The sequence below is a fragment of the Dama dama genome, chromosome 23, assembly GCF_033118175.1.
Source record: "Dama dama isolate Ldn47 chromosome 23, ASM3311817v1, whole genome shotgun sequence".
In the NCBI taxonomy this organism is placed as follows: Eukaryota; Metazoa; Chordata; class Mammalia; order Artiodactyla; family Cervidae; genus Dama; species Dama dama.
Genome location: NC_083703.1, coordinates 52745514 through 52773265, shown reverse-complemented (window position 1 = coordinate 52773265; position 27752 = coordinate 52745514). Strand labels below are relative to the sequence as shown.

Genomic DNA, 27752 nt, shown 5'->3' with positions numbered 1-27752 from the left:
TTTGGAGTTCTTCAGTATCACTCTAATATATATAGTTGTTGATTTTTCTTAATCCTGCTTTGAATTTGATTAATGACTTATATCTACAGATTTATATCTTTCATCACTTCTGAAAATTTCTTAGCTTTTGTCTAATGTTACATCTCATTCATTTTCTCTCTTTTTTTCTCTGACACTCTAAATGAGACTCTCAATTTAGACTTTTATTCTCTCCTCCACATACCCTAAATAATTCTCTATTTCTGGCTGTTTTTCTTGCTGTATTATATTCTAGGTAATTATTTTTATTCATCTTCCAACTCACTGGTTCTCTTTTTGGCTATATCTAAACTATTGTTTAATTCACCCAATAATTTTGTAATTTTAGTTATAGTAACCTTATAATTTTAGTGATTTTATTTTTCAGTTATAAAAGTTCTACTTAGTTCTTTTTCAGACTATTTGGGTAGTCTCTTATTGCTTTTAAAATTGATTTTATATCCCTTTAAAGTTTTTGTGCTTATCTTACATTCTGTTTTTGATAGTTCCATCAGCTGAAGTCCTTAGGGTTCTAAGTCTATTTTTCATTACTTCTGGTACCTTTCATGAAGCTTGTTTCTTGGTTTGGTGTTTCTGTCATTATTGTTATGGCAGTGATCATTTCAGCTCATATTTTGTTTAACCAAATTGGGTCCAAAATAGGGTATGCTTTCTTCTGGAAGGATTTGTATTTGATTCTAACAGGAACAGGGGGTGCTATCAACTTGGGACCTTTCTAGGTTCCTCAGAGGATCCAGGTCCTTCCTCTGAGTTGTCTCTATTTTCCATTCCAGTGTTTATATTGGCATTTGCCACCACGGCTCAGCAGGTGAAGAATCCACCTGCAATGCAGGAGACAAAGGAGACACAGGTTTGATCCTTGGGTCAGGAAGAGCCCCTGGAGGAGGAGATGGCAACCCACTCCAATATTCTTGCCTGAAAAATCCCATGGACAGAGGAGCCCAGCAGGCTATATAGTCTAAAGGGTTGCAAAGAGTTGGACACAACTAAATGACTAAGCACACACAACACATATAGCCCTAATATTTGTGTTACCTTATAGTTCATGGTTTCCACTCAGATTTCAACTCACTTTTTTTTTTATTTTTAATACCCTTGGAGATTTTTTCTTACCTTTTAGATAAAAGCACAGGATCTATTAATAGTTCTAATGGGAAGGCACTTCAAGACATGTAGTCTGCCATATAATGCTGGAAGAGGAAATCATACATTTGGAATTTATTCCTGGTATAAGGTAGGAAATATGGGTCCATCCATACTTTTTTCTGATAGCTACTAGTTGTCCCAATAGCAATTATTGAATAATCCATTTTCCCCCATGGGTAGGCTGTAAATATCACCCATGCTCTAGTCTAAATGTAATTGCATATATTTCTGAACTTTCCATCCTATTTTATTATATCTACTATCTATTTATTTATGTGGAAATATTATGATGTTTTACTTTTCAAAGATTTATAATATGTTTTAGTAACTGGTAGATCTAGTACCCCATCCTCATTATTTTAATATTTTCCCAACTACTCTTAATCATATTTTTCATATTAACTTTACAGTTAGATTGTCTAGGTTACAAAAAAGTGATTTCCTGATGTCATTTTTAAAATTATGGTAAAATAACACACAATATGAAATTTGCCATCTTTTCTATTTTTGAATGTACAATTTAGTAGTGTTAAGTATATTCGTATTGTTGTGCAACAGATCTCCAGAATTTTTCTTCTTGCAAAACAAAGCACTCTATATCCATTAAACAGCTCCCCATTTTTCCCTTCTCTAGTCCTCATAGCCACCATTCTACTTTCTGTTTCTATGAATTTGGCTACTTTAGATACCACATATAAGTGGAATCATGCAGTATTAGCCTTTTTGTAACTAGCATAATGTCCTCAAGTTTCATCCATGTGGTAGCAAGTAACAGGATGCTATACATTACGTGTATTTCCTTCCCTATTAAAGCTGAATAATATTCCATTTTATGTATATACCACATTTATCTATCGATAGACATTCAGGTACTTTCATCTCTTGGCTACTATGAATAATCCTATGAATATGAGTATGAAAATACCTCTTTGAGACCCTGCTTTCAGTTCTTTTGGATATATATACCCAGAAGTGAGATTGCTGAGTCATGTGTTGTTTTTTAAATTCTTTGAGGAACAGTATACAGTTTTCCATGGCAGTTGCATCATTTTATAATCCCACCATCAGGGCACAGGGTTCTAATTTCTCACATCCTTGTTATTTTCTGTATTTTAAAAAAATTTTATGGTAGCCACCCTAATGGGTGTGAGATGATGTATCATTATGGTTTTGATTTGTATTTCTCTAGGGATAGGTGATGCTGAGCATCCTTTTAGATGCTTGTTGGCCATTTATAGATCATCTTTGGAGAAATGCCTATTGGATTCCTTTGCCCATTTTTAATTGAGTTATTCTGTTGTTGTTGAGTTGTGGGAATTCTTTATATATTCTGAATATTAATCCCTTATCAGATGTACGATTTGCAAATGTTATCTCCCATTTTGAAGATTGTCTTTCCAGTCTTGATTTGTAACATTTTTATGGAGATCATGTTTAATTCAGATCAACCTAGGTGGAAATGAAATCTTTATGATTGATCATAATAAGTGAAATCTTTATGAAAGATGAAGATCCTTCTTGATCTTCTATCTAGTCACTCTATCCATTATTGAAAGTAGGGCATTGAAATCTGCAACTATTATTGTTGAATTATCTATTTCTTCCATCAGTTCTGTCATTTTTTGCTTCATGTATTTTGGAGCTCTATTATCAGGTGTGCATATTTATAATTGTTATTTTTTCTAATAGATTGACACATTTATAACTATAAAATGTCATTCTTTTCTTATGTAACAATTTTGTCCTAAAGTCTATTTTAATAAAGCTGCTCCAGCAATTTTTGGTTAGAGTTTTCTTATGGATCTAAACTATGTCTCACATAGATAGCATATAGATGATTTTTTAATCCATTTTTCCAATTTCTGCCTTTTAATTGGAGGGTTTAATCCATTTATATTTAAGGTAATTACTGATACAGTAGAATTATGTCTGCCATTTTGCTATGTTTTCTCTCTGTCATATATTTAGTTTCTCCCTTCCACCCTTAGTACTTTTTTCCTTAGTGATTGCCCTGGGAATTACATGTGGTATCTTAATTTAAGATTATCTATATTAGATGATTAATTTCAAAGTATACAAGTATATAAAACAATATATAATGGATTCCATATATAGCTCCAATATAGCTCCATTCCCCCTCTTCTTCTTTGTCACATCTTTATCAATTATATCTTTATACATTATAAACCCTTCAACACAGTTTTATAATACTGCTTTCTGATGTTTTCTTTAATAGATTTTAGAGTGTTTCAGATTTATAGAAAATGTGAGCCAAAAATACAGTGTTCAGTGTATCTCCTGCCCTCACACATGTGCAATTGTATTTTAAATTAGGTAGAAAAACAAAATATTTACAAACAAAATACCTTTATAATGTCTTTTATATTTACCTGTATAGGTTCATATTACTGTCTTGTATCCTTCATTTCACACTAAAGGACTCCCATTAGTATTTCTTATAGGGAAGATCTATTGGTGATGAATTTTTTTAGTCTTTATCTAGAAATGCCTTTTTTAAAAAAATTGTTTACTTTTTGGCTGCATCAGGTTTCAGTTGTGTCATAAGTGATCTTTGTTGCAGCAAATGGGCTTCTGTCTAGTTGTGGTACATAGGCTCAGTAGTTGCAGTACATGGGCTCCAAAGTGCCTGGACTCTGTAGTTTGTGACACGTGGACTTTCTAGTTGAGGTGAATGGGTTTAATTGCCCCACAGCATGTGGGATCTTAGTTTCCCTACAGGCATCAAACCCATGTCTCCTGCATTACAAGCTGGATTCTTAATCACTGGACCACTAGAGAAGTCACTAGAAATGTCTTCATTTATCTTTCTTATTCATTTAAATTTGCTTAATTTATCCTTCATGTTTAAAGGATAGTTTTTCTGGATATAGAATTTTTGGTTGACATCATTTTCTTTCAGCAATTTACATTATCCCACTGTCTTCTGACCTCCCTGGTATCTGCTAATGAGTCAGTTGTTACTCTTATTCTGGATCCCTTGTATATGATGAGTTGCTTCTCTTCCTTATTGCTTCCCAGATTCCTTCTTTGTCTTTGTCTTTCAGTAGTTTGACTATGATGTATCTACATGTGAATCTTTTTGAGTTTATACTGCTTAGAGTTCTTTAAGCTTCTTGTATATCAGATAAGTTTTTTCATCAACTTAGGAAGTTTATGGATATTATTTCTTCATTCGTTTTGCCCCCTTTTCTTCTCTCCTATTGAGAGGTACCTCACAATATCATGGACTCTGTTCAGTCTTCATTCTTTTTCCTTTCTGTTCCAGAAGTGGATAATTTCAATTGACTTATCTTAAGTTTACTGAAATTTTTCTCCTGTCAACTTATTTTCTCCTGCTGTTGAGTTCTTCTAGGAAATTTTTATTTTAGAATAGAGAATGTTATTTTCTTTTAAATTTGGTTTTTATAATAATTTGTATCTTTTATTGATGTTCCTTATTTGGTGAGATATTATTTTCATACTTTTCTTCAGTTCTTTAGACATGGTTTCCTTTGGTTCTTTAAACATATTTATAATAGCTGATTTAAGATCTTTGTCTAGTAAGTCTAACATACGGACTTCCTCACGGACAGTTCCTGTTGACTACTTTATGTCTCACATATGGACCATACTTTCCTGTCACTCTGCATGTTTCATGATTATTTGCTGAGAGCTCAATATTTTAATAATATAGTACAGTAACTCTGGATATCATATTCCCCCTCCCAGTGTTTGTTGCTGTTTGTTTGTTTGTTTAGTGACTTTCCTGGATTAATTATAGAGAGTCTATATTTTCTGTCATGTGTGACCACTAAAGTTTCTATGCAGTTAGATTAGTGGTCAGCTCATGATTGGATGGGCATTTCCTTAAATCCTTGAACCAATAAGTCTTCAACTCTTGCCAAAATGTTCTATGTGTGTATTGGGGCACACATAGTTACGTTCAATGCTCCAGCAATTTTCAACTTTGCTTTAACCTTTACTTTCTGCTTGTGCAGGGTTTCATGGTCAGCCAAAGAGGAGAGACTCAGGCCTCTGGAGATCTTTCCTGGGCATGTGCTCTGCCCTGCACATACACATGGCCATTTAGATATTGAGGAATATATAAGAACTTTTCAGAGGCCCCTGTAAACATCTCATTCCCACTTTTTCCTGTAAGGCTTTTTGGCCAGACTCATTGTTTTGCCTCAACTACTACCATTGTCTCAAGCAACAGCAATGTTCAACAGTTGCTACTGGTTGTTTTCAACAAATACCCTAAGAATAGGGTTTTTCCCACTAAGCAAGTTCTAAGTCAGGCCAGATAACAAGTCCTGAAAATAGGGCTGTCCGGGAACTGCCAGGCAGATCAAATAGTGACAGTTGTATGAAAATACAACTTGTTGAGAAGTTCCAAACCCAATCTGTTCCTTTTAGTGGCTACTAGGCTGCTAGTTTTTACAACTACTATGGTTGCAAGACTACTACTGCAGATCTGGAAATAGGGCAAATTAAAACACTGCAGGGAATTCCCTGGCAGTCCATTGGTTAGAACTGTGTGCTCTCACTGCTGAGGGCCTTGGTTTAATCCCTGGTCAGGGAACTAAGATCCCACAAGCTGTGCAGCATGGCCAAAAACAACAACTGCAAAGTTCTTCGTTCTTACTAAGATTCAGCCATTTTTCTTAAATAAATACCCCTTGGACGGTTGCAAACTTTTTGTTAATTTTCAGAATTCTGAAAAGTTGATTTTGACAGTTTTTGCCTATGTTCCTGTTGTTTTATGGAGGAACAGATTTTCAAAGATCCTTGCTCTTCAATTCTCAGAGTTCTATTTGGGGGCTTGATACAGCATTCATCCTGTCATAGTAATTATGAATCTGTGAGCACCTGCTGTGGGGTAGGCACTATGATAGAGGCTTGGGAAAAGATAGAGAGGTTCAAACAATGATTCCTGCCTTCTGAAAGCTTGCTTACGGAGCTGTTGAGGAGACAAAATGTAATTACATGAGCCTTTACATAATGATAAGAGGAACTAGAGAACAATATAAGGCTTTAAAACACACTCTGCAAAAGAATTTCCTGCAATGATAGAAATGTTCTGCATTGACCAATATGGTACTCACTAGCCACATGTACTTACTGGGCACTTGGTCTACTGTGGCTGAGGAACTGAATTTTAAATTTTATTTAATTAATTAATTTTATTAATTCAAACTTAAATAACCACATATGGCTACCTGTTTGGATGCCACAGCTCTAAAACTAAATAATTACTTAATTGACCAGGATGACTGTGGTATAGGAGTGAATGGGGAAGATTTTCTCCCATGAGAGGCCCACAGCTCTCTTCCTCTGGCTCCTGTGGGTGGAAAGGTATTGCGGGCTGTGGATACTCTCTGGTATGTAATTGTGTCTGGTGAACAGTAGATGTTGTACAGTGACACTGTTGAAACAAATCGTGTCTGAGCCACCTGGTAGAGGCAAACTCTAGTCCACCCCATTGTGGACAAACTTAGACCCCAGTGCCTAGATCAGGTACAACCTGACAAATGCAATTTGATGAGAAAGGGTTGTGGGGGCTGTAAAAGAATCAGCCCCTCCTCCTAACCCAATGGTCAATGCAACATTCACTGTTTTTCTCTGCAGCCACAAAACAAGCTCACAGTAGCATCTGTCTCCTTCCATGATTTCCAGTAAGATGTCTTTACTCCCACACCAATGTTGCAAACACAGCTCTTTGTCTAGGACCCATTCTGGTAGTTCCCCTTGAGGAAATGGAAGTTCTATAACCTCCCTGCTCAGTCAGTGCCGAAGTGGGACAAAGGTGTTCCCTCTTGCTTGCAGAATGACCTTCACTTCCTTCCTCACTCTTTTCAGAGCTAGGTGCATTTGAGGGAAGATGAATCAAAAGGGTTTAATAAGAAATTCCCCCATGTGCCCTGGGAGTCTTGTGGACCAGACGCTAATCACGAGAACAAGGGTCCCCAAGCTACCCTTAATCCAGAGCGAGGACTTAGGCAAAGACATCTAGGCAACTGAAGCCAGGGTCAGGGTGGCTCCCGTGCTGAGGCACCAGTAGAGCTGTGGCCAATGTCTCTAAAGGATATTGAAGGAGAGAGACAGTACAGGCAGGAGGAGGCCTGGGGACTGTAATAGGTGGAGTGGGAGGTGGCTAGTGAGTGAATTGTCTACAATTTCAATGATAAATTCTCTCCATAAAGGGCTAGTCAATGTTGGGGGACTCGTGCCAACCTGGACTGTCTCATCATATGACTCGGAGCAAGGTCTCACCTCCCTCAGCTTCAGTTTCCTCATTGTCAAATGAAGCTGACCTCAGTCGGTAAGGATGTTGTAAAGTTAGGTAAGATGTATTTATGAGATACCAGCACAGAACCTGCCACAATATTATTTACCACCCCCATCCCAGTCTCACCCCAACTGATCCTCTTTGAGGATAAGTAAACTGAGCCTAAGCACTAGCAGGGAAGTCCATTCAGAGTCAAAGAACTACTTCCTGACTCTGGCCACACAGCTGAGCAAGAGAAGAATGTGAGCCTCAGCCAGGGGCCCTGGGAGGTCTGAGCTGCGAATGGGTCCTTCTCTAATAGGATGGGGGCAACATTCAACCTTCTGTCTGTTCTCTCTGCCCTGTTTTGCTTGGCACATTGTGGAAGCTGCCAAGCCATGCCAACCTCCCTTCTCTTCCTCACATGATTCACAGATAGGAAGTGCAGGATCTCTGGCTTTGAAGCCTGACTCACCCACCCAAGGCCAGAGGGACACACAACTTCTTCCCTTTAGTCTTGGGACCCCCACCTTCCTCTTTACGTCCCTAAATCACTCATAAGCACACTATCCTTCTCTGTAGCTTCCGTCTGCCCATCTATGCCCCAGCCCCCAGCCCTCCTACTTTTTCTCAGTTGCTCCTCCTGTTCTGTTCTTCCCCTGCAATCCAATATTCCACATTCACAGAATATTGCCCAGGCTGGAGAGACATGCAAAGGGACTGTGTGTATTTCTGTGTCCACACAAAAATAAACGGGCTTCATGCTCAGGTGACCCACTGCTCCAGTCTGTCCCAGACGCTCCACATGGGGTGCCCAGAGGCCTCCCATTAGCAGCCCCTTCCTCCCTCCTCCTCTCCCCTCAGGCCCCATGAAGGGAAAATGGAGTCACCACCACTCTTCATGGGCAGCTGGGGGCCCCTTAGCAGTCTCTCTGCCTCCTCTCCCCCACTCCTCAGACCCCATGCCCAGCCCTGAGTTTTGGAGAGCCTAGTAAGTGCCCTATCAACATGTTAATCAAATTACTTAGGAGCTAAAATTGACGCTGTTCATTAATTATACAAGATTATGCTAATTGTGCATGCAAATGCATGCAAGGGAACAGAAGGTGTTCAGGCACATGGTGGGCCATTAGCATAGAGGATGGGGTGTGGGTGAATTGGCATGCTAATGTATGCGCCCCAGCTATTTATAGTCCCCCAGCCCATCTGCACTGCAGCCACCTCTGCCCCAAGTAGGGATCATGGTGGAGGGGCAAGGTCCAGGCCTGGTGGGTGGCTATGGCCCTGGGGACACTCAGCCTTGGCTGCTGCCCCAGGCCAAGACCAGGAAGTAGCATGGGCCACCACCCCTGTGGCCACCCGCACTTGGGCTTAGACTGTCACACCAACCTCCTCATTCACCATCCTTTCTCTGGCCTAGGCCCTTTGGGGCCTGAGTCTCCCTGGAAGCAAAATAACTCTTCCAAATAAGGCACCCCCTGTTAAGCCAGGATATTTTATTTCATTTTAATTAATTTAAACTTAGTCACGTGTGGCTCATAGCCACCCTATCACAATATAGACCTAGAAAGAGGAAGTGTTGCAAAAGATATTAATACATGGGTTGAAGCAGGTGTTTAAAACAAGTATCCTAGGAAGGTTTTGGGAGAGAAAGCAGGTTGAGAGCAAAGGACAGAATCACACTAGATATTTATTTCCAAGTGCAGCCTGGGGTGGAGAAGTGGGTAGAGGGGTCCTCCACTAATTTTCACCCCAAAGGCCAAATTCAATTTTATTGAATTTCCTGGTGGTCTAGTGGTTAGGACTCCACGCTTCTACTGCCAAGGGCCCAGGTTTGATCCCTGGTCAGGAAAATAAGTTACCACAAGCTCTGCAGCATAGCAGGAAAAAAAAATTTTTTTAATTTTAGTTTCTCAGTTATACTAGTGTCATTTTAAGGGCTCAAAAGCCACATGTGCACAGGAAACTCTACTCAATGTTCTGTGGTGACCTAAATGAGAAGGGAATCTGAAAAGGAGTGGATATATGTATATGTACCACTGATTCACTTTGCTGTAAAACAGAAACTAACAGAACATTGTAAACCAACTATATGACAATAAAAATTAATAAACTATTTTAAAATAAAATGGAAAAGAAAGCCACAGGTGGCTACTGGATATCATTTTTGGAAGAGTTCTATCAGACAGCATTTATGATCAGATTTCCATTTCCTTGCGCCTGACGGTCCTGTAGCTACAAGTGCCCCTGGGCTCAGCCCATCTCTTTCAGTTCCTGACAGCTTTCTCTTTGGAAGTGTGAACATAATCTCAGCTCTAAGTATTTATCTCACCAGGATGTAGGGAAGGAAAAGCTGGTGAAAGCTCTCTGCCTTGATTTCTTTAGGATGAGATTCCTAGAAGCAGAGCTGGAGATAGAGTTTCTTGGGAAAGTGATTTATTGGAGGAGAGCTCTGGGGTGAAAATGAGTGAGGGAAGCAGGACCGGGCATGAGAGGCAGCTTAGCTAGGAGATAGTCTCAGCTGGAGTCTAGCATCAGCCTGATCCTTTGCAGAGTTCTCTCTCTTTTTTTAGTATTTATTTATGTGGTTGTGCCAGGTCTTGGTTCCAGTGCACGGGATCTTCAATCTTTAGTTGAAATATGCAAACTTCTTAGTTGCAGCTTGTGGGATCTAGTTTCCTGACCAGGGATCAAACCCAGGCTCCCTGCATTGGGAGCATGGAGTCTTAGCCACTGGACCACCAGGGAAATCCCCTTTGGGGAATTCTGAATGTGAACAGTACTAACAGTTGGTCCTCCTTGTGATGTCAGTCCTTCTTTGACCACGGCCTGCTGGTGAAGAGCATATGCTTCTGGCTGAGGATAATCTTCCAGTAGTGGGGGAAGCTGTAAGCCATTTATTTAGTTATTCATTTTTAATTTATTTATTTGGCCATACCACACAGCTTGCAGAACCTTAGTTCCCCAGCCAGAGACCGAACTCAGGCTGCCTCAGTAAAAGCACTGAGTCCTAAACACTGCACCCCCAGGGAATTCCCTGGCTGTGACCCCTTTAGTAATCAACACTCTCAGGAGCTGTGAGTGGGGGAATCCAGGCAGGCACCAGCCCACCTGATACCTGGACACAGCCTTCCAAAGAGCAGTTCCATCCCACTCTGCTCTCCACCCCTTGAGAAGCCAGAGGACTCACATCAGTCACCTCCACATTTCACTTATTTATTGAGTGTCTTTTGAGTAAAGCATTGTGTGAGAGGAGCTTTCCTTATGCAGTGGTGTCACACTTGAGAAGTTATGTATAAGTCAAATGTTTGCACTTGAGTCACATTCAATTCAGCATTTGCTTCTTTGGTATGGAATATTCCATTGACAAGGAAGGTTCATTTTAATTTCATCTTGAGTTGTGTTTACAGAGAGAAATAAAAAGCATTTATAGAGATGATTAGGAAGCCTAGACTGAGTTCAGGATGTGGCAAGGTAGGCATGCGGGTGAACTACTCTTACCTTTCACTTAAATCATAGGCATCAGAGTCATGATGCAGAACTTCCACCTTTTAAATGCTTTGTTAGTTGGATGACCACTGTTCACAACTCATCTGGTGATTTATTAAGCTTTTTATTATAAAGAATGTTGAACATATAGGCAGAATAAAATAATGAACCACATCTATCCTTTACTGAACTTCAACAGTGATCAACTCTATGCTCATCTTAAAGTCCTGATCTTTAATCCTGAAAATCTTCCCAGACTGACAGCAGCTGTCACCACAGCCAAAGGCCCCACACTAGGAGCAAGGGAATCTTAGTCTCTCCTTTGCACCCCTGATGAATCTGTAACCTTGAGGAAATCCCCATGAAATGGCTAACCTGGATCCTGCACAGCTTGCCTCTCAGGACTGCTTTTGAAGGAAGGCTTGCTGCATTGTCCCACAGTGCAGCCTTGTGGCTAGGGCAGGCCTGGATTGAGAGAACCCCAAATAAAAGTACTTTTCCATGACTGTAGTCATAGCTCAGTTGGTAAAGAATCCACCTGCAATGCAGGAGAACTGGGTTTGATCCCTGGGTTGGGAAGATCCTCTGGAGAAGGGAAAGGCTACCCACTCCAGTATTCTGGCCTGGAGAATTCCATGGACCATATAGTCCGTGGAGTCACAAACAGTCAGACAGGACTGAGCGACTTTCACTTTCACTTTTTCAGTCAGTATCAGTAGTTCATCAAATTCCCAAGTTTGTGTCCTGACTTTGGCATCTACTGTGACTTTGTCATTTATCCTTGCTGATCCTTGGTTTTCTCATCCGTAGAGCGAGGATGATTGCAGATCTACAGCAAGATTATGAGAGGGTTAAATAAGATAATGCAAGTTGTAGGTTCAGCAGAATTCCAGGCACTTGTTAAGTGCTCAGTTAATAAGACTTGGATCACTGTTTAAATTTTTTTTGCATAGTTTTGCATTATATTTGTAACTGATGCTTGTATTTGTGGTGGTTTCTTCTAGTAATTCTAATGGCAGCTTCTAGTACTTTTCTATGAGGTGCAGATGAGAAATCTGTGCCCTCAGGGAACCTCAAGGCCACAAAAGTGATGGCACTGGGCACAGATCCTTGCCCCAACCCAGGCATCCTAAAATGCTCACCCACAAGTCAGCCAGCGCTGTGTGCTTGGCCTCATCCTGCTTCCCCGCCTGTGGCCCATCCCAGCCAGAGAAGGGGGGCCTCCCCCGGCTCTCTTCCAGCCCCATGGGGTTGGGGAGGGGAGATGCTCAGAAACACCAGCACCGGGACTCATCCAGGCTGGGGGGATGGGGGATGCTTCCCTGGTGACAAGCAGGATCTCACAGGCCCTCAGCAAAGGGCACATGCCTTCCTGCCTTAGGGCCCTATAGGGTGTCCTTCTACAGCTCCCCTTCCCACCAGGTTACCTGACCCTCCCCACTTCCCAGCCTCCACATCTGACCTCCGTACAGACACGGCTCTAAGGATCTGCTGCTCCTCCTTCCTGTTGCCGATGCCATTCTCGTCCCTCTCAGACTGCTCTGGGTTCTCCTCCTCCCCTCAGAGTGGAACCAAGTGTCACCTGTGGTGCCAGCCTATGAAGAGGTTTCCTGGACTGTCCCCATGTTAATCCCCCCACCCCAGCCTTCCAGCCTCTTTGGACGTGGATGGTGCGTCACTGTCCTGGGATGGGGAAAGAGGGGCCCAGAGACACCTTTCCAAGGCTGAAGATAGCCAGGTACTGTTGAGAGGATGGAGACACATCTGGGTACTACTTCTGGTTCTCTAGACTAGAACAGTCCCCCCGACTCCAGGCCCTGTGCTGCAGAATTTCTGAGACTAACCTTGGAGGACAGGACCCTTTGGGTGGTAGTCACCCTTGTTAAAGCATAATATTCAATATGTTAGAAATACGATTCTCACATAAATTATTACTCAGGATGCGTTGAAGTTTTCTGTAACTTATTGATGGAAGAACCAGCAGGATGACAAGGCTGGTTCAAAGGCTAAGAGGGATTGATATAGACCATTGAGGAAAGAGTTGAGGAGAGAGGGAGGGAGGAAAAATAGATTATGTGAAAAATACTTGAATGAGATTGCCAAGTTAGACACAAAACTAGTTAATGTCCATAGGACAATAAAATTGTAATCTTTAGGGCTCATTTCTCTACCAAGTAGAAGTTATTTATTTCTCCCAACAAAAATGATTTTGCACCTCATCAGTTTTCTGCAAATTAGTACCTAAATTAACAGAGTCTGGCCCCAATTAATAGCAAATATGAGTCAAAGTTTTTTCCTCTAGAGAATCAGCTAATTCTTAGGTGGCTTTGTTAACATAATAGTCTGGAAAAACACTGTGTAATATGAATATGATATAAGCCATTATACGTTTGTCATTTAAATTTTTCTAGTAGCCACATTTTAAAAAACAAAAACTGGTAAAATTAATTGTGATCATATATTTTATTTAACTCAAAATATCCAAAATATTATTTCAACATGTAGTCAGTATCAAAAAATTACTAATGAGATCTTGTTATATTCCTTTTTTCCTGCATGTTTGAAATCCAGTATGTATTTTACACTTATAGCACACCGCAGTTCAGACTAACCGTATCTCAAGTGCTCTATGCCACTCAGGGCTGGTGGCGGCCGTGTCGGATAGTGCAGCTCTAAGGCAGTCATTCTCAAACCCTAGGGTGCGTCAGAATTACCTGGAGGATTTATGAAAACACAGATGGCTAAGTCCCATCTCAAGAGTTTCTGATTCAGTGGGTCTCGGGTGGAGCCTGAGATTCTGCATTTCTGGCATGTTCCCCGTCAATGCTGATGCTGCTGGTCTGGGCAACACACTTTGAAAACCACTGTTCCAAGATGACTTGGAAAGAACTCCTGTCATCTTTTTGCCTTATTTCCAAGTCGTAGATGATTTTTGCTTAACACCCCTGGTGGTGGAGCCGCAGGCTGTCTGCCGTGTTAGCAACAGCTTGGCCTCTGACTGGATGGGTGCTGTCTGGACACAGCCTCAGCAACTACCAGATGGCGGTGGGTGAGACTTTGGCCTCTCCACCACTGATGGCATCAACTGTGTGCAGCTCTGAGCTAGAGGTTCAGGAAGAAAGAAAAGGGGGACTGGCCTCAGTACCCCCAACAGAGAGCCCAGGCCTTGTGTGGTTGCTTTTTATTCAGTACTACTCTACAGATGATGCCAACCTGGGGTTCAGAAACTGATATGTCCCAGGAAAGGTCTGCAAAGATGGAGTCACCAGCAGAGTCTTGGGGTTCTCAGGGAGGGGTGGTCTCTGTAGCCTAAAAAGGCCAGAAGAGGTTGGCCAGACAGAGACTGGGAATTGGCATGGATCCAAAGGACAGATGCAACCTGTACAGGGAAGGGAGAGGGTGAGAGACCTGCCAGGCAAGGGTTATGGGAGAGGTTGATGAGGGAGCCTCCCAGGAGAGAGCCAGGATCCTGCAGGAAGCAGCAGCCAGAGGCTTTGGGAGGCTGAAATGAAGGTGGGATCAGAAAGGACCTCAGCAAGCATCAGTTGCTTCTCTCCTGGTTCATGGATGAGGAAGGATCCCAGAGATGTGAAAAGATTTACCCCAGGCCACACAGTGAGGCAGTACCTGGGAAGTCTTCATCTCCAGCTGCATCCCAGAGTTCTGCAGGTTTGGGAGTGGGGTGGGGTGTCCAGGGCACATGTGTGGATGTAAGGGAAGTGTGTCCCATGCTTGTTGAGTCTTCAGTGATGTCCAAGGGCTAGCATTAATCCACTTTAGGACAGAGACTGAGTCCTATCCACTATCTTGTCCTTCTCCTTCTAGCTCTGTGTAAAGGCCTGAGCACATGGATATGGAATTTAAATGAAATGGTCTGCACCACGTGTGACTAGGGTGTCTACACTCTATGTCATGTAAATGTGGGACATGTATGAGGTAACTACTGTGGGTATAGGGCTGTACACCACAGGGCCCTCACAGGGGTTTGGGAGTTATTACTATGGCATATAGGGTATCTACACTAGTGACTACCATTTGGGGGGCACATAAGCTGTCTGTGCTACAGGGTATCCTGTGGGGTATGCACTGTTCAGGGTCACAGGAGGTGACTGCACCTCAGAATGCTCTGCGGGGGTGTACAGAAGGTCTACACTACATGAAAGTACTCTTTGGGTGGTGTCCACTATGGATGAAAATGTGTGCTGGTGGAACGTCTCTATGGAAAGAGAACTAAAAGGGATTCCCAGAAGGGGACCCATTGGGTGGGGGAACATGACAGGGGCTAAGGGGTCAGAGGTGGGGTATAAGGGGAGACACATCTCTGGGAAAGCGACTGCTGCCACCTTCCACTGAGGGGTGGCCCCTGGGGACACCTCCATCCAGGGGTGGTGCCCACCCCTCCCAGGACTTGGGGACTTCCTCTTTCAGGACTAGGCTTTTAGAGCCTGTTACAAATCTGATTTCATGCTCATAGAGTTTGGAGGCAACTCTGCTGAGTTAAATGGATGTATACATCTGGAGTTCAAAACCAGGGGCCTGATCAACTGAGGCAGCTGACTGGAGTAGGTCAGCTCATAGAGCAGCCCAGGAGGCTATGCTTTGTACTGAGACCCCCACAAACTGTAGCCCAGAATACTACAGTTTGTAAAGAGCATCCCCGGATGCTCACAGAGTCCTGCAGGGGTGAAGGCAGATGACTGATAGTATCCTGAGTTTACTAATAGTACAAAACCAGAGTATTATCCATGGTTACCTCATGGAGAGTGGGCGGGGGGAGGGTGGGTGGGGGAAGAGAAGGTCTCACCATCCCCATCAACTGCCTGAAAGAAGGATCAAGTTCTCATGTGTTTATCTAAAAAAACAGTCACATCATTGCATATACTGTGTTTTTTTCTAATTACTGTATGTGCAAAAGAAGGTATCCACTGTGTATCTGTACAGTGTCTGACAGGTACACCACATGTATGTGATGACTATATGCTGTGTAGTATTTGCTATGTGTATAAGGAATATAGGGCTTTCCTGGTGGCTAAAAGGTAAAGAATCTGCCTGCAATGCAGGAGACTTGGGTTTGATCCCTGAGTGGGGAAGATCCCCTGGAAAAGGGCATGGCAACCCACTCCAGTATTCTTGCCTGGAGAATCCCCATGGACAGAGGAGCCTGGGAGGCTATCCATGGGGTTGCAAAGAGTCAGACACGACTGAGAGACTAAGCATATACATAAAGGATATAGAATGTGTGTGAGGGAGATCTGTTTGCTGGGGATGTAGTGGGACAGAGGGTCTGTTGTATGTGAGGGGAATTTGTTGGGGGGATGTGCTGGTGAAGAAGGAAGGGGGAATCTGCTACATGTGATGACAGTATAATGTCTGCAGTGACTATTCTGGGAAATCACATACAACATAAAAATGGTGTACTAATGTGTATACTCATATTCTTTCAGTGCATATACAGTGTGGGATGGGCATACACTGTGCATGATGATATAGACTGTATGTGATTAGCATACCATGTGTGCATCATGGGTCCAGGCTGATGTAGAGTACATATTATATATGCTTCTGTGAAGTGTGATAGGTCTACTTTATGTGTGATGGCTATATCTTGTGAGTAGTAGTATATAAGGCGTATACAGTGTGCGTGCACGCTAAGTCACTTCAGTCATGTCCGACTCTGCGATCATATGAACTGTAGCCCACAAGGCTCCTCTGTCCGTGGGATTCTCCAGACAAGGATAATGGGGTAGGGTACCATTTCCTTCTCCAATATACAGTGTAGATATAGTATATTTACTGTTCATCATGAGTAAACATCTCCAGACTGATAGGTACACTTTGGGGGAAGGATACGCTATGTGATACAAATGCACTATGTATGCGATGAGCATGTGCTGGGCTCAGTCATTCAGTCATGTCCAACCCTTTGTGACCCCATGGACTGTAGCCCAACAGGCTCCTCTGTCCACAGAATTCTCCAGGCAAGAATACTAGAGTGGCTTGCCATTTCCTTCTCCAGTGATGAGCATATACTATGACAAATATACATGGTATGGGATAAGTTTACAGGTAAATGGGAGGACCTACTACATATGGAGTATATAATAATTCATGAGTACTAGGTTTATATAGTGTATATATAATGGATGTCCTCTCTAGGATGAATATACTGTGTATAGATGTGATGAGTATATACTTTGTGAGATAATTAAGCACTAGGTAATCTACAGACTGTGGCGGTGGGGATTTTCTGGCCAGTGAAGTCGTTGTTGGGACAGGTCTCCTGGATGTGTGACATGTACCCTCTGCATATGGAGCTTAGGATGGGAATGTGGGGGGTGAGCCTTGTGTGAGCAGGCAGAGGGGAAGTTGCCCTGCTGGGAGGCGGCGTGGCAGAAAGCAGTTGGATCTCCATCTGTTTTTAGAACCCCCAGACCCTTGAGCCCACCCACCACACTGTTTCAGGTTCTTCCTCAAGTTCTTCCTCAAATGCAACCAGAATTGCCTAAAGAACGCGGGGAATCCCCGAGACATGCGCCGCTTCCAGGTGGGTCTGAGGAGAGGGTTCTCCCCCTGCAAACCTGACCTTTCCTGCTGGGAGGGGGGGTGGCGGGCATGATGTGACCCTGCCACCCTAAGGCCCCAGGGGCAGATCTCTGCGCAGACCCATGTTTTGGAGCCTGGCGCCTGCTGGGGGTGGGGCAACTCTGTCTCCACTTACTCTGGCTGCCAAGGGAGGCTTCATTAGAGTCCCACTTAAGGAGATGCTAATTGTGACATTTTTACATGATTAACGACCCAGCTAATTTGCATAGCGTGAAGCAGAGAGCAGCTGCCCTTAGCACATCCCCAACCTGCACACCCCTCCCAGTGAAGGGTAGGGGGGAGAAGGAGGTAGCCCCAATTTCCTCCCAAGGGTAGGGGCTTCTGCTGATGGGTTCTCAAGCTGATGCCCCCCTCCCCCATCAAAAATGCTCACACGCACTTGCCTAAGACCCATTCCTGACTTGGCGCCCCAGGGATACAGCCTGTGGTGCATGTGAGTGCAGAAACAGTAGCCACTCTGCCCAAGGAGTCAGAGGGTTTTTTTCAGGGCTTTTGATTGTTCTAGCTCCTGGGGGTCCATTCCCCTGGGCAGCCAGAGATTGTGTATCTGAGAGGGTCACCTGATCCAGTTGGTCCCCCTTCCAGCAGCTCAGCCCCAGAGGGGCTGAAGCTCTTCCCCATGCCAGTGACTCTGAACTACAGTTACAGTATCCAGCCAGCAGCCTCAAGTTGCCAGTGCCCCCCAGCAGTCCCTTACCCGGAGCCCCAGCCAGGCTGGCCTCGGCTCTTCCCACAGGTGGTGGTGTCCACAACAGTGAGCGTGGACGGACACGTGCTGGCTGTGTCAGACAACATGTTTGTGCACAACAACTCCAAGCATGGCCGCAGGGCACGCCGCCTGGACCCCTCCGAAGGTCAGGACCCCCCGGCCCACACCCCGCTGCCGCGGGCCCAGCTAGCCCCAGTCCCCACCTTGGCGTGGGCCCCTGACCTGGCTCCTCTCCTGCCTCCCAGCTGCCACCCCCTGCATCAAGGCCATCAGTCCTGGGGAGGGCTGGACCACAGGCGGCGCCACCGTCATTGTCATCGGCGACAACTTCTTCGACGGGTTACAGGTCGTGTTTGGGAACGTGCTCGTGTGGAGTGAGGTGGGCCACTCCCGCCAGTCTCCCTCCCAGCCTGGGGCTGGACCCTGCCCTCACCGGGTCAGAACCCGCAGGCCTCCCTTCTCCCCTCGCAGCTCATCACGCCCCATGCCATACGGGTACAGACGCCCCCACGGCACATCCCCGGGGTGGTGGAGGTGACCCTGTCCTACAAATCCAAGCAATTTTGCAAGGGAGCCCCGGGACGCTTTGTCTACACAGGTAAGGAATCAGGTGGGTGAGGGGAGGCCCAGGGTTGCGGGAAGGAGCCCCACATCACACACACTAGCCCTGGTATGGGAGTCGGCAAATCTCTGTGGTATGGCCAGGCGGCCAGACCCCCTAAGCCCCTGCTGGTGCTCACCCCACACCCCAGGACACCTCCTCTCTGGACCTTCTTTCCCTCATTTCTGTTTCCCTCCCTGGGAACAACTCCCAGAGCAACTCCCCGCACCTGCTTCACCTTCTTCTAGACCCTCCCCAGTGTCTAGAACATCTCCACGGGGAGATTTATTTCCAAGATGCCCCCAAATAGGGAGAATGGATACATGTAAATGTATGGCTGAGTCCCTTTGCCATCCACCTGAAACTACCACAACATTGTTAATTGGCTATACTGCAATACAAAATAAAAAGTTAAAAAAAAAAAAAAAAAAAAGATGTCCCCAGATAACTTGCTGATTCCCAAATCTTCCTGGTTCTCCTGGTTCCCCCAAGCCACCCCAGGCTTCATTCTGCATGCATACAAACGCACACACATACCTTGCCCGAAGCCAGGGCAAAAAGTTAACAGAAGACAGGTGTGTAGGCCACTCCTGAAGATGTGGCTTCATCCCCCTTCCTGACTCTATCTGACCCCTGGCCAGTATGCTTTCCACTGCCACCTTCCAGCACCTCCCCCCATTCCCCCACCCCACCCAAGAGATATTCACTGAGCCCTTCAAGGGGCACTCGACACCCTACTGCTTACTGGGGAGCTCCGGTTTAAGAGTGAGAGGGGACAAGCAGGGAACAGCACAGGGGTGGTAGCTGCTGGATTGTCAGAGAAAACCTCCAGGTGGGAGTGTGGTCTAAACTGCTAAGCTGGAACCAGAGGGGTGAATAAGGAGGTAGAGACCAGGAGGAAAAGGGGTCCCAGGAGAAGGAATGGCAAGTAGGAAGACCCTTGAAGGAGTGCCTTAAGTTGGGCTTCCCTGGTGGCTCAGCGGTAAAGAATCTATCTGCCAATACAGGAGATCTATCCCGGGGTCGGGAAGATCCCCTGGAGAAGGAAATGGCAACCCACTCCAGTATTCTTGCCTGGGAAATCCCACCGACAGAGAAGCCTGGTGGGCTACAGCCCATGGGCTCGCAAAAGAGTCCGACACAACTTTAGCAACTAAACAACATCAAAAAAGGAAATTCATTAAATGTAGAGTTTGAAGTGGAGAGGGTAGGTAGGGCTTTAAGGCTGGCGAGATAGGTCGCTGCCAGACCGGAGGAGGGGAGAGGGGAGGGAAGAGGGAAGAGGCCTTAGAAACCTGGTCAGGAGGCTGCAGCATCCACCCCAGAGCCCTGGGTGTAGGCCAGCCCATCCCTGGGGCACAGGCGTACCCCTAACGGTCAGGCGCCGCTAAGAGTCCACCAGAGCTGTGATAAATGGAGATTGATGCGCATTTTTTCTCTTTTTATGATAAATAGTTTACTCCTTACAAGCTCAGACAAAAGCTGCAGACAAAACTCTCCAGTCCTGTCCCTAGGAGTACTGAAGTTAATATGTATACAGTTGTCTTTTTTCAAATCACAAATGGGATCCTATAGTGCATGTGTGTTAATGCCAAGCAGCTGGCACAGGGCCTGGCTCAGTAAACATTTGTTGAATCAATGAGCACGAAAGGAACTGAGGAAATTTCCCGAACCTTGCTGACCCACGTGCCTGGAGTTTTCCCAGAGGCCTGGGCTGGGCTTGGAGGAGGGGGTCTGCATCCAGGCTCGGGACCGCTGGCCGGTAGGCGCTATGCGGAGAGGGGCGTCCTGCAAACGCCGCCCCTTTCCCTAGCCCTGAATGAGCCCACCATTGACTACGGATTCCAGAGGCTGCAGAAAGTCATTCCCAGACACCCCGGAGACCCCGAGAGGCTGCCCAAGGTACTCAGAAGGGCGAGACGGGGAAGACGGTGGCCGGTGGCTGGAGGGGGGATGGGGAGGGAAGAGGTAGCTCCGGGCCCCCTGCACCACCGCCACCCCCGCCCGGAGCCGCCCCTCCGTCCGCCGTCTCCTCCCCTGCCCCCCAGGAAGTGTTGCTGAAGCGGGCGGCCGACTTGGCGGAGGCCCTGTACGGAGTGCCCAGCGGCAACCAGGTATGGCGCCTCCGCCCGCCTCCCCGCGCGGGGCCCGGGGCTGCCCGCCTCCCGGCGCCCGCTGCTGCCCCGGCCGTGCCGGCTCTTGTCTTCGCAGGAGCTCCTCCTGAAGCGCGCGGCAGACGTGGCTGAGGCTCTGTACAGCGCCCCCCGCGCGCCGGCGCCGCTCGGACCCCTGGCGCCCAGCCACCCGCACCCTGCCGTCGTGGGCATCAACGCCTTCAGCAGCCCGCTGGCCATCGCCGTCGGGGACGCCACGCCGGGCCCGGAGCCAGGTGCGTCCGCCGCCGCCGCCCGGAGGCCCCTTCCCTGCGGGCGCGCGCCACTGACGGCCGCTCTCCCGCAGGGTATGCGCGCAGCTGTGGCAGCGCGTCCCCGCGCGGGTTCGCGCCCAGCCCCGGCTCACAGCAGAGCGGCTACGGCGGCAGCCTCGGAGCAGGCCTCGGCGGCTACGGGGCCCCGGGCGTGACCGGCCTCGGTGTGCCCGGGTCCCCCAGCTTCCTCAATGGCTCCACGGCCACCTCACCCTTCGCCAGTGAGTGTCCCCTGCCCGGGGGGTGGGGGGGACGGACCAGACCCTGGGGAGCAGAATGGGGCTCAGCTCGGCCCCCTCTTAGCCTATGGGGTTGGGAGGAACTCCCGGCACCTGTCCGGCAAGCGTCGACCCTTCGCCTTGCCCTCCTGTGTGTTACCTCACTCTGCCTTTGGAGACCCACCCCGCCACCCTGGGGCCAGGACACTTATCGCACCTTTATCTCTTTGCTGACCGCAGTTGTGCACATCGCTTCTAGCTTTTCCCTCCTGCTGAAATGAGCTTTAACACGAGGGTTTCCTCCTTAAATCTAGTGGACCGCCCGCCTTCCCTTTGTATGCCAGGGCTTCAGGAGGAGGGCTGGTGCCCCCTGCCGGAAGCCTGAGGGAACTCAGGGTCCAAGAAAAGTAGGTGTTCACCTGGCCCCACGGCCCCCAGGAGACGCGGGGGCTTGAGGAGGGAAGATGTGGCTCCCACAATCTGGTTGTGCAGAGCAAGAAAATTCTGTGTAGTCAGACGCCTGGATTCAGCATTTGATTGTTGAAATGAGGAGCTGACATTCAGCAAGTTACTTCAGTTTTCTCTGTAAAACAGGATCAGTGTCCCCTGTTGCTTAAGGTTGTTCTCAGACCTGAATGTGCAAGTGTGCATAAAGGGCTCGGACACAATTCAGAAAGCGTGTGTGACTTTGCATCCCAGCACTAGCTGTGGGCACTAACCATCTTCTGTATGGTTTCTTAGGGTGGGTAGCTCAGAGCTGGGTAGATGAGCAGAGGGCATTTATGCTTTTACCATGCATGGCCCTCAAGTCCCTCCTTCAAACACTTAAGTTCCAGAAGAGCCTGTCTACAGGTTCCTATAGCTTAGCTATTCAGCAGACATGTATGAAGCACTTACTCTGTAAAGAACCTGGCTTGGGGGATAGCTCCACCCTTGCTCACCTTCTAGGAGCTTGCCCAGCAATTGTAAGAGAGCACGCATCTTGATTCCTGGGAGACACTGCTGTGCCAGAGGAATGGGAAAGCCGGCCAAGAAGGAGCTGGTTGTGTGGCTTTTCCTGCCTTTCCTTAGCCTATCCCCTGTCTTTTGTTTGCTATTGCTGAAGACCAACATATCTGGCACCTGCCTAGACTTCCTTGCCATGGCCTACATTCTAGATACTTCTCTTGTTGGCTGTGAGTTGGATTCTGGGTCTCTGCCTTTGGCCTGGGCTCAGTGTCTGGGCCCAGAAGCCCCCTGTGCTGGTGTCCCCACCAAGACTCCTGTCTCCTCTTTGCTCTAGCTAGGCTCCAGTGCTCCCACTTTGCTTTAGTTCTGCACAGTACTCTTACCACCTGTCTCAGGGTTCCCCCCAGATCAAAGCTGGTGGAATTTGGAACACCAGCCCCCCTTATCCATCACACACGCAGTACAATCAGTCGGCAGTGGGGGCCCCCAGAGGGCCAAAGCCAACTGCCTGGAGTCTTCCCATTCAGCCAAGAGGTCAAGAATTCCATAGCTGCTTGTGCCCTATTCCAGCATCACAGCCCCACTCCAGTACCATCTAGTAGTGTCCTGTCCAGTCCCCATCACTCCCCTTGTGCATGCTTTGTGGTGGCACTCTAGTGGGTATCATTCTCGGTGAGTTTGCCAGGGCATGCCTGTAATGACATCCGGAACTGTCCCTGCCAGAGGCTGTCTGCTTAGAGCTCTTCTCTGCCTTCTGCTTCAGCCACCAGCAGCTCTGGACTGACCCACAACTCCCAGTACTACCCAAGCTGCAAAATGCAGCTGTGAGCTCTGGGCCTTGAAAGCTGTAGTACATTTCTGCCATTCATCTCAAGCCCTCCATGGAGTTCCATGGGCCTCATTAGCTAACAGTCAGCATTGTCTTAAAGGCGATGATCCACGGGGCTGAGCACATTTGGAATAGGGACAAGGGACAGCTGTTGAAGGCATCACTGTTCCAAAGTGGGGGGCGGGGGATGGGGATGAGAGTGTGTTCTAAATGCCAAAAGCAGTTTTTTCACGCTACTGGTTTCTTTCAGGAAACCCCCACCCTCACCCCATTGCCCGCTGCTTGAACAACACTCAAATCACAGTCCTGTTGGTGTTTGGAAGAGAGGCAGGGAATTGAGTTCAGATGAGGATGTAGAAAGAGGGATCCAGAAATGACCTGGGCAGGAGCCCCAAGAGAGGACACTGTAAGAAGGAGGGGCAGGCAAAGGCTGTGTGTGGGAGGCTCCCTGGTTATTCCCAGGAGAACAAGCCACAGCCATGGAGGTCAGGGGGTTAGAGAACAGGACGATCTGAGCATGTGGATTTTTGTACATTTCCTTAAAATTGACGAGCTGGAAGAAGGAGATAGAGGAGGCTTCTAGGACCAGGGCTGAAGATGACGAAGACTGGCATTAAGCTGAAAGAGAACAAAGTGTTGGGGGGTCAAGGGGCATGTAATTGGTAAGGGGAACATATTTGTGGGGGGGGGGGGAGTTAGGGTTCTCGTGTGAGCTGTGATCCTGGACAGAGGGGCCTTATAACAGGAGCCTATGTGTACCCCCCAAACTTCATTCTGACTACCTGGCCCAGTTCTGCTATGAACCCTGACCTTTGACTCTAACCTTGATGCCCCAGGACCCATCAGTATTTCTGAGTGTCTCAGAATCCCAGTGATTTTCAGCAGGAATCCAACTTGTTCCATCTCATCTTCATTCCTATCTTTACAGACACCTCTCCGTATTTGTTTTCATTGGATGTTCTGATTTTGCTTTCTTTCTTTCTTTCTTTCTTTTTTTTTTTTAAACCTCTTCTGGTCTTATCATCTCCAACCCTAAGAGAAAGGGTCTCTAGATCCCCCCTGCCCCAAACAGCAAGTGCTAGCCCATAACCCTAGAGGCTCTCAGGCTGCCTCCAGACTCTACACAGTACTGGTCCCCCCAAAACCTTCACAGCCTCCCACTGAGGGCTGAGCCTGGCACCCAGTTCAGCAGCCCGCACAGGGCATACTGCTCGTGCCAGGACAGCAACCAGGCTGCTCACTCTGGTGCTGTCTCCCTGTTGTGTCTCCCACTGCCTTCCCTGCTGCGCCTGCCCCTCCCCGCCCCGCCCCGGAGTCATGCCCTCTAGCCCCCCGCTGGCCTCTGCCTCCTCCATGTCCCTCCCGGCGGCTGCCCCTACCACCAGCGTCTTCTCCTTCTCGCCTGTCCACATGATCTCCGCTGTCAAACAGAGGAGCGCTTTTGCCCCCGTGCTGCGCCCGCCCAGCTCTCCACCCCAGGCCTGCCCCAGAACCCACGGAGAGGGGCTTCCAGGTGAGTGCTGTGCTGCCTCGCTGGCACCTACCTGGTGGAGCAGCTGGGCAGCGGGGCCCACTCCATCCATATCTCACAAGAGCTTCAAGCCAGTTGCCCAGTTCTCCCTGGGGGGTGCAGAGAAGGAAGCTCTGCAGGGGTCCAAGGAGGCCTATCTGGACCCTCTTCCCTGGACTTCATAGCTTGGGATGGTCTCACTCTGGACCATCAAGAAGACTCAGATACTAGTCGGAAAAGGTCTGGAAACCACTCCAAGGCCTCATCCAGTTGAGCCCAGAGTAGAGACCCAACACACAGCTGGAGGAACCCTACCGTGGACTGCGTGCCTTTGACCTGTACCTCCCTGTGTCCACCGGAGGGTAGCATACACCATCATGAGAGACCTGGTCCCTCACTGAATGGAGGGAGGCTGACCTTAGATTAAGTTTAGCCTAGCTTCGCCCTCCCCATTTTATAGATGGAGAATTGAGACCAGGTCACCCCTCCCACTAGTCCATTAGTGAAATAATTTATATACCATTTATCAATCTCTTCCAAGTCAACATCCAACTTAAAAAAACCTGGGCTCTAACCAGTAATGTATATAGCAAGTCAAAAAGAGTTGCATCCCCTCGAATAAGATGACTCTTGGGGTGGGCTTGTTAGATGATGCTCTAGGATAATTTGAGGTAGAACACGGTCATATTTGGCCTTGTTTCCAATTTTTGGATAATTTTTCTTAAGTGTGTTTGAAGCTTAAAATGCAGGGAATAGGAAGGACAGAGGACCCCCAGGGTCCTCCCCCAGGGTTTAGGCAGCGGCAAGAGTGATGGAAGGGGTGGATTTCGTGGGATGTGGGAGGAAGACTTGCTGCCATCACTGCATTAGATATCAGGTACTTCTGGAGGCTGCCCTCTGTCCTTTCCCATCCTGATACATGACCGTCCGCTTCCTTACCTTAAGAGAGGCCCTCTGAAGGAGACATGCTGGGAAGAAGAGGGAAGAAGAAGGCAACCTCCAGAGTCATCTGTCTTGACTGAAGAAACTAGGGGAGCAAGGGCTTGAGGTTGCACCTCCTAAGAGGTGTGGGGGACACACCTCACCTAACTGCAGTGCTGGGCCCAGGCTAGGAGTGGGGGCTGCTGACTACCTTCAAGGCTCTTGATAGCTCTGCCCTCAAAAAGTGCCTGCTGCTTCCAGTTGAGAGGGGTCCAGGCTACACATGGCTTATGGTTTCCCTCCTTGGTTACTGTAGACCAGCCTTTTGAAGATTCTGACAAGTTTCACTCTCCAGCTCGGGGACTTCAAGGCCTGGCATACTCCTAATTACGGTAGGTCTCTGGCTGGGTCTTGCCTTCCCCCCCAGCCCTTGGATGGGCTCTCTCCAAAAGACTTTAGCAGGGATGGGGAATTGAGGTCCAGGGCTCCCTCTCCAGGGCCCATCTAGACAGTTGTCAGGACCACAAAACCCAGTGGCCCAGGCTAAACAAGAAGAGAGAAGTGGCTTCCTGTCGCCTTGCGGCCAGCCTTCCTCCAGGATCTTCGTCTTTTCCTTTCCCCACCAGGTCTACAGGTGTTGCCCCCACTGAGCTCGGACTAGTGGTCCCTCCAGGATTCACACCCATGCTGTGGATGACAGCACAGACAGATGCAGGGCCGGGGCTGCAGGCAGACCTCAACCCACAACCCTGAATGGGGAGAGGCCTTGCTCCCTGTGCTCAAGGGCCCTTCAGTCCTCAGGCTTCTCTCACCTCCCTTTTCTTGGGGCTTGTTGGAAGCCCCAGCACTGTGCTGACGCTTTTGTTAGGAGGGCGTCCTAGGGAGGTGCTGGGATGCCTGACCTCACTCGCTGGGTCAGTTCCTCTGAAAGAGATGGACTTTGTACAGACCAAGGACATCTGGTGGTACAAGCAGGGACAGGGACTGTGGGAAACAGCTCAGAGAGAGGTGGCCCGGGAAGGTCCCGTTTGCGTCTGATCATCTCAACCATCCCAGCATCCCAGTTCTCTCTGGGGCAAGGGGTGGTGCCCAGCAGCCTGCCTAGGCTCCCATGGAGCTTCTGACAGCTACTTGATCCCATGGCTGCCCGACTCCTTGGGTCTTGCTCACTCATTCTTGCCACATCATGAATCCCAGAGGGGTCTTTGGGCCTGAAGAACACAGAAGAGGAGGCGCTAGGCCCCCTGGATTGGTTGATCTTGCCCTCAATGAATGTCTCATGGACTCTGGCCCTCCACACAGATGACTCTAGCTGGCCCCATAGAACCATGGGTCCAGCTGCCCCTGGCCTCATATTCTGCTGAGGTTGGAAAAAAAAACAATAAACACAAATGCAGCTAGTCACCTGGCCTCTCTTGTCTACTTCCTTGGCTTGGGTCTGCTTTGCAGCTATAAAATGCCCCTGACCAGCCTTCTTATACCTTGGACTTTTTCAATAGCATCGGAGTTCAACTGAGCAAGTATTCCCTGCCCCATATATGCTCACAGGTACTGTATGGGGGGCTCTGGAGGGGTGGGAAGCCAGCAGGCCTGAAGACCCAGGACATGGGCTCAGCCCTGACAGCACTGACTGGGAACACATTCTGGGCACTGAGGAACCAGTCCCCCAGCTGTCTGACCGGGACCAAAGCAGGTTGGAGTGGGGATTGTCAGAAGGACATTGCTGGGAACCAGAACAGAGCAAACTAAATTCTACCCCAATGTACAGAGGCTCGGAAGTGAAATCCTTCCTGACTGGAGGCCTCTGGGTGGGGAAATTTGGCTCCTAACAACCCTAACCTCTTCCCTTCTCCCCAGGTCTAGGCACTTGCCAGCTCTCCTGTCCCAGAGTTTGGGAAGAGGTGGTTAGAAAGACAAGATTCCCAGGCTCATTCACCCAACTCATAGGATGGATCCCAGTTATCCCCCTCCAGTGTTCCCTAGACCCCAAAGGTCTGCCTCTATGACACTGGGAGCCACGTTTTTGAGGCACTGTCCAGAGAG

General features: G+C 47.5%; 1 protein-coding gene across 2 annotated transcripts in view; it reads left to right on the top strand.

Annotated features, from left to right (window-relative positions):
* EBF4 (EBF family member 4) overlaps window positions 1-27113 on the top strand; it is a 55914-nt gene extending 28801 nt beyond the window's left edge. The window contains exons 8-18 of one of the 2 annotated variants that reach the window (XM_061126751.1): window positions 17405-17486; window positions 18282-18399; window positions 18500-18633; window positions 18726-18852; window positions 20669-20757; window positions 20904-20969; window positions 21067-21244; window positions 21316-21504; window positions 24594-24791; window positions 26026-26101; window positions 26336-27113. In XM_061126751.1, the coding sequence (XP_060982734.1) occupies window positions 17405-17486; window positions 18282-18399; window positions 18500-18633; window positions 18726-18852; window positions 20669-20757; window positions 20904-20969; window positions 21067-21244; window positions 21316-21504; window positions 24594-24791; window positions 26026-26096 (1252 nt within the window). In that variant the 3' untranslated portion in view covers window positions 26097-26101; window positions 26336-27113. The other variant, XM_061126752.1, reaches the window with a different exon arrangement.
* Window positions 27114-27752: the final 639 nt, after the last annotated feature.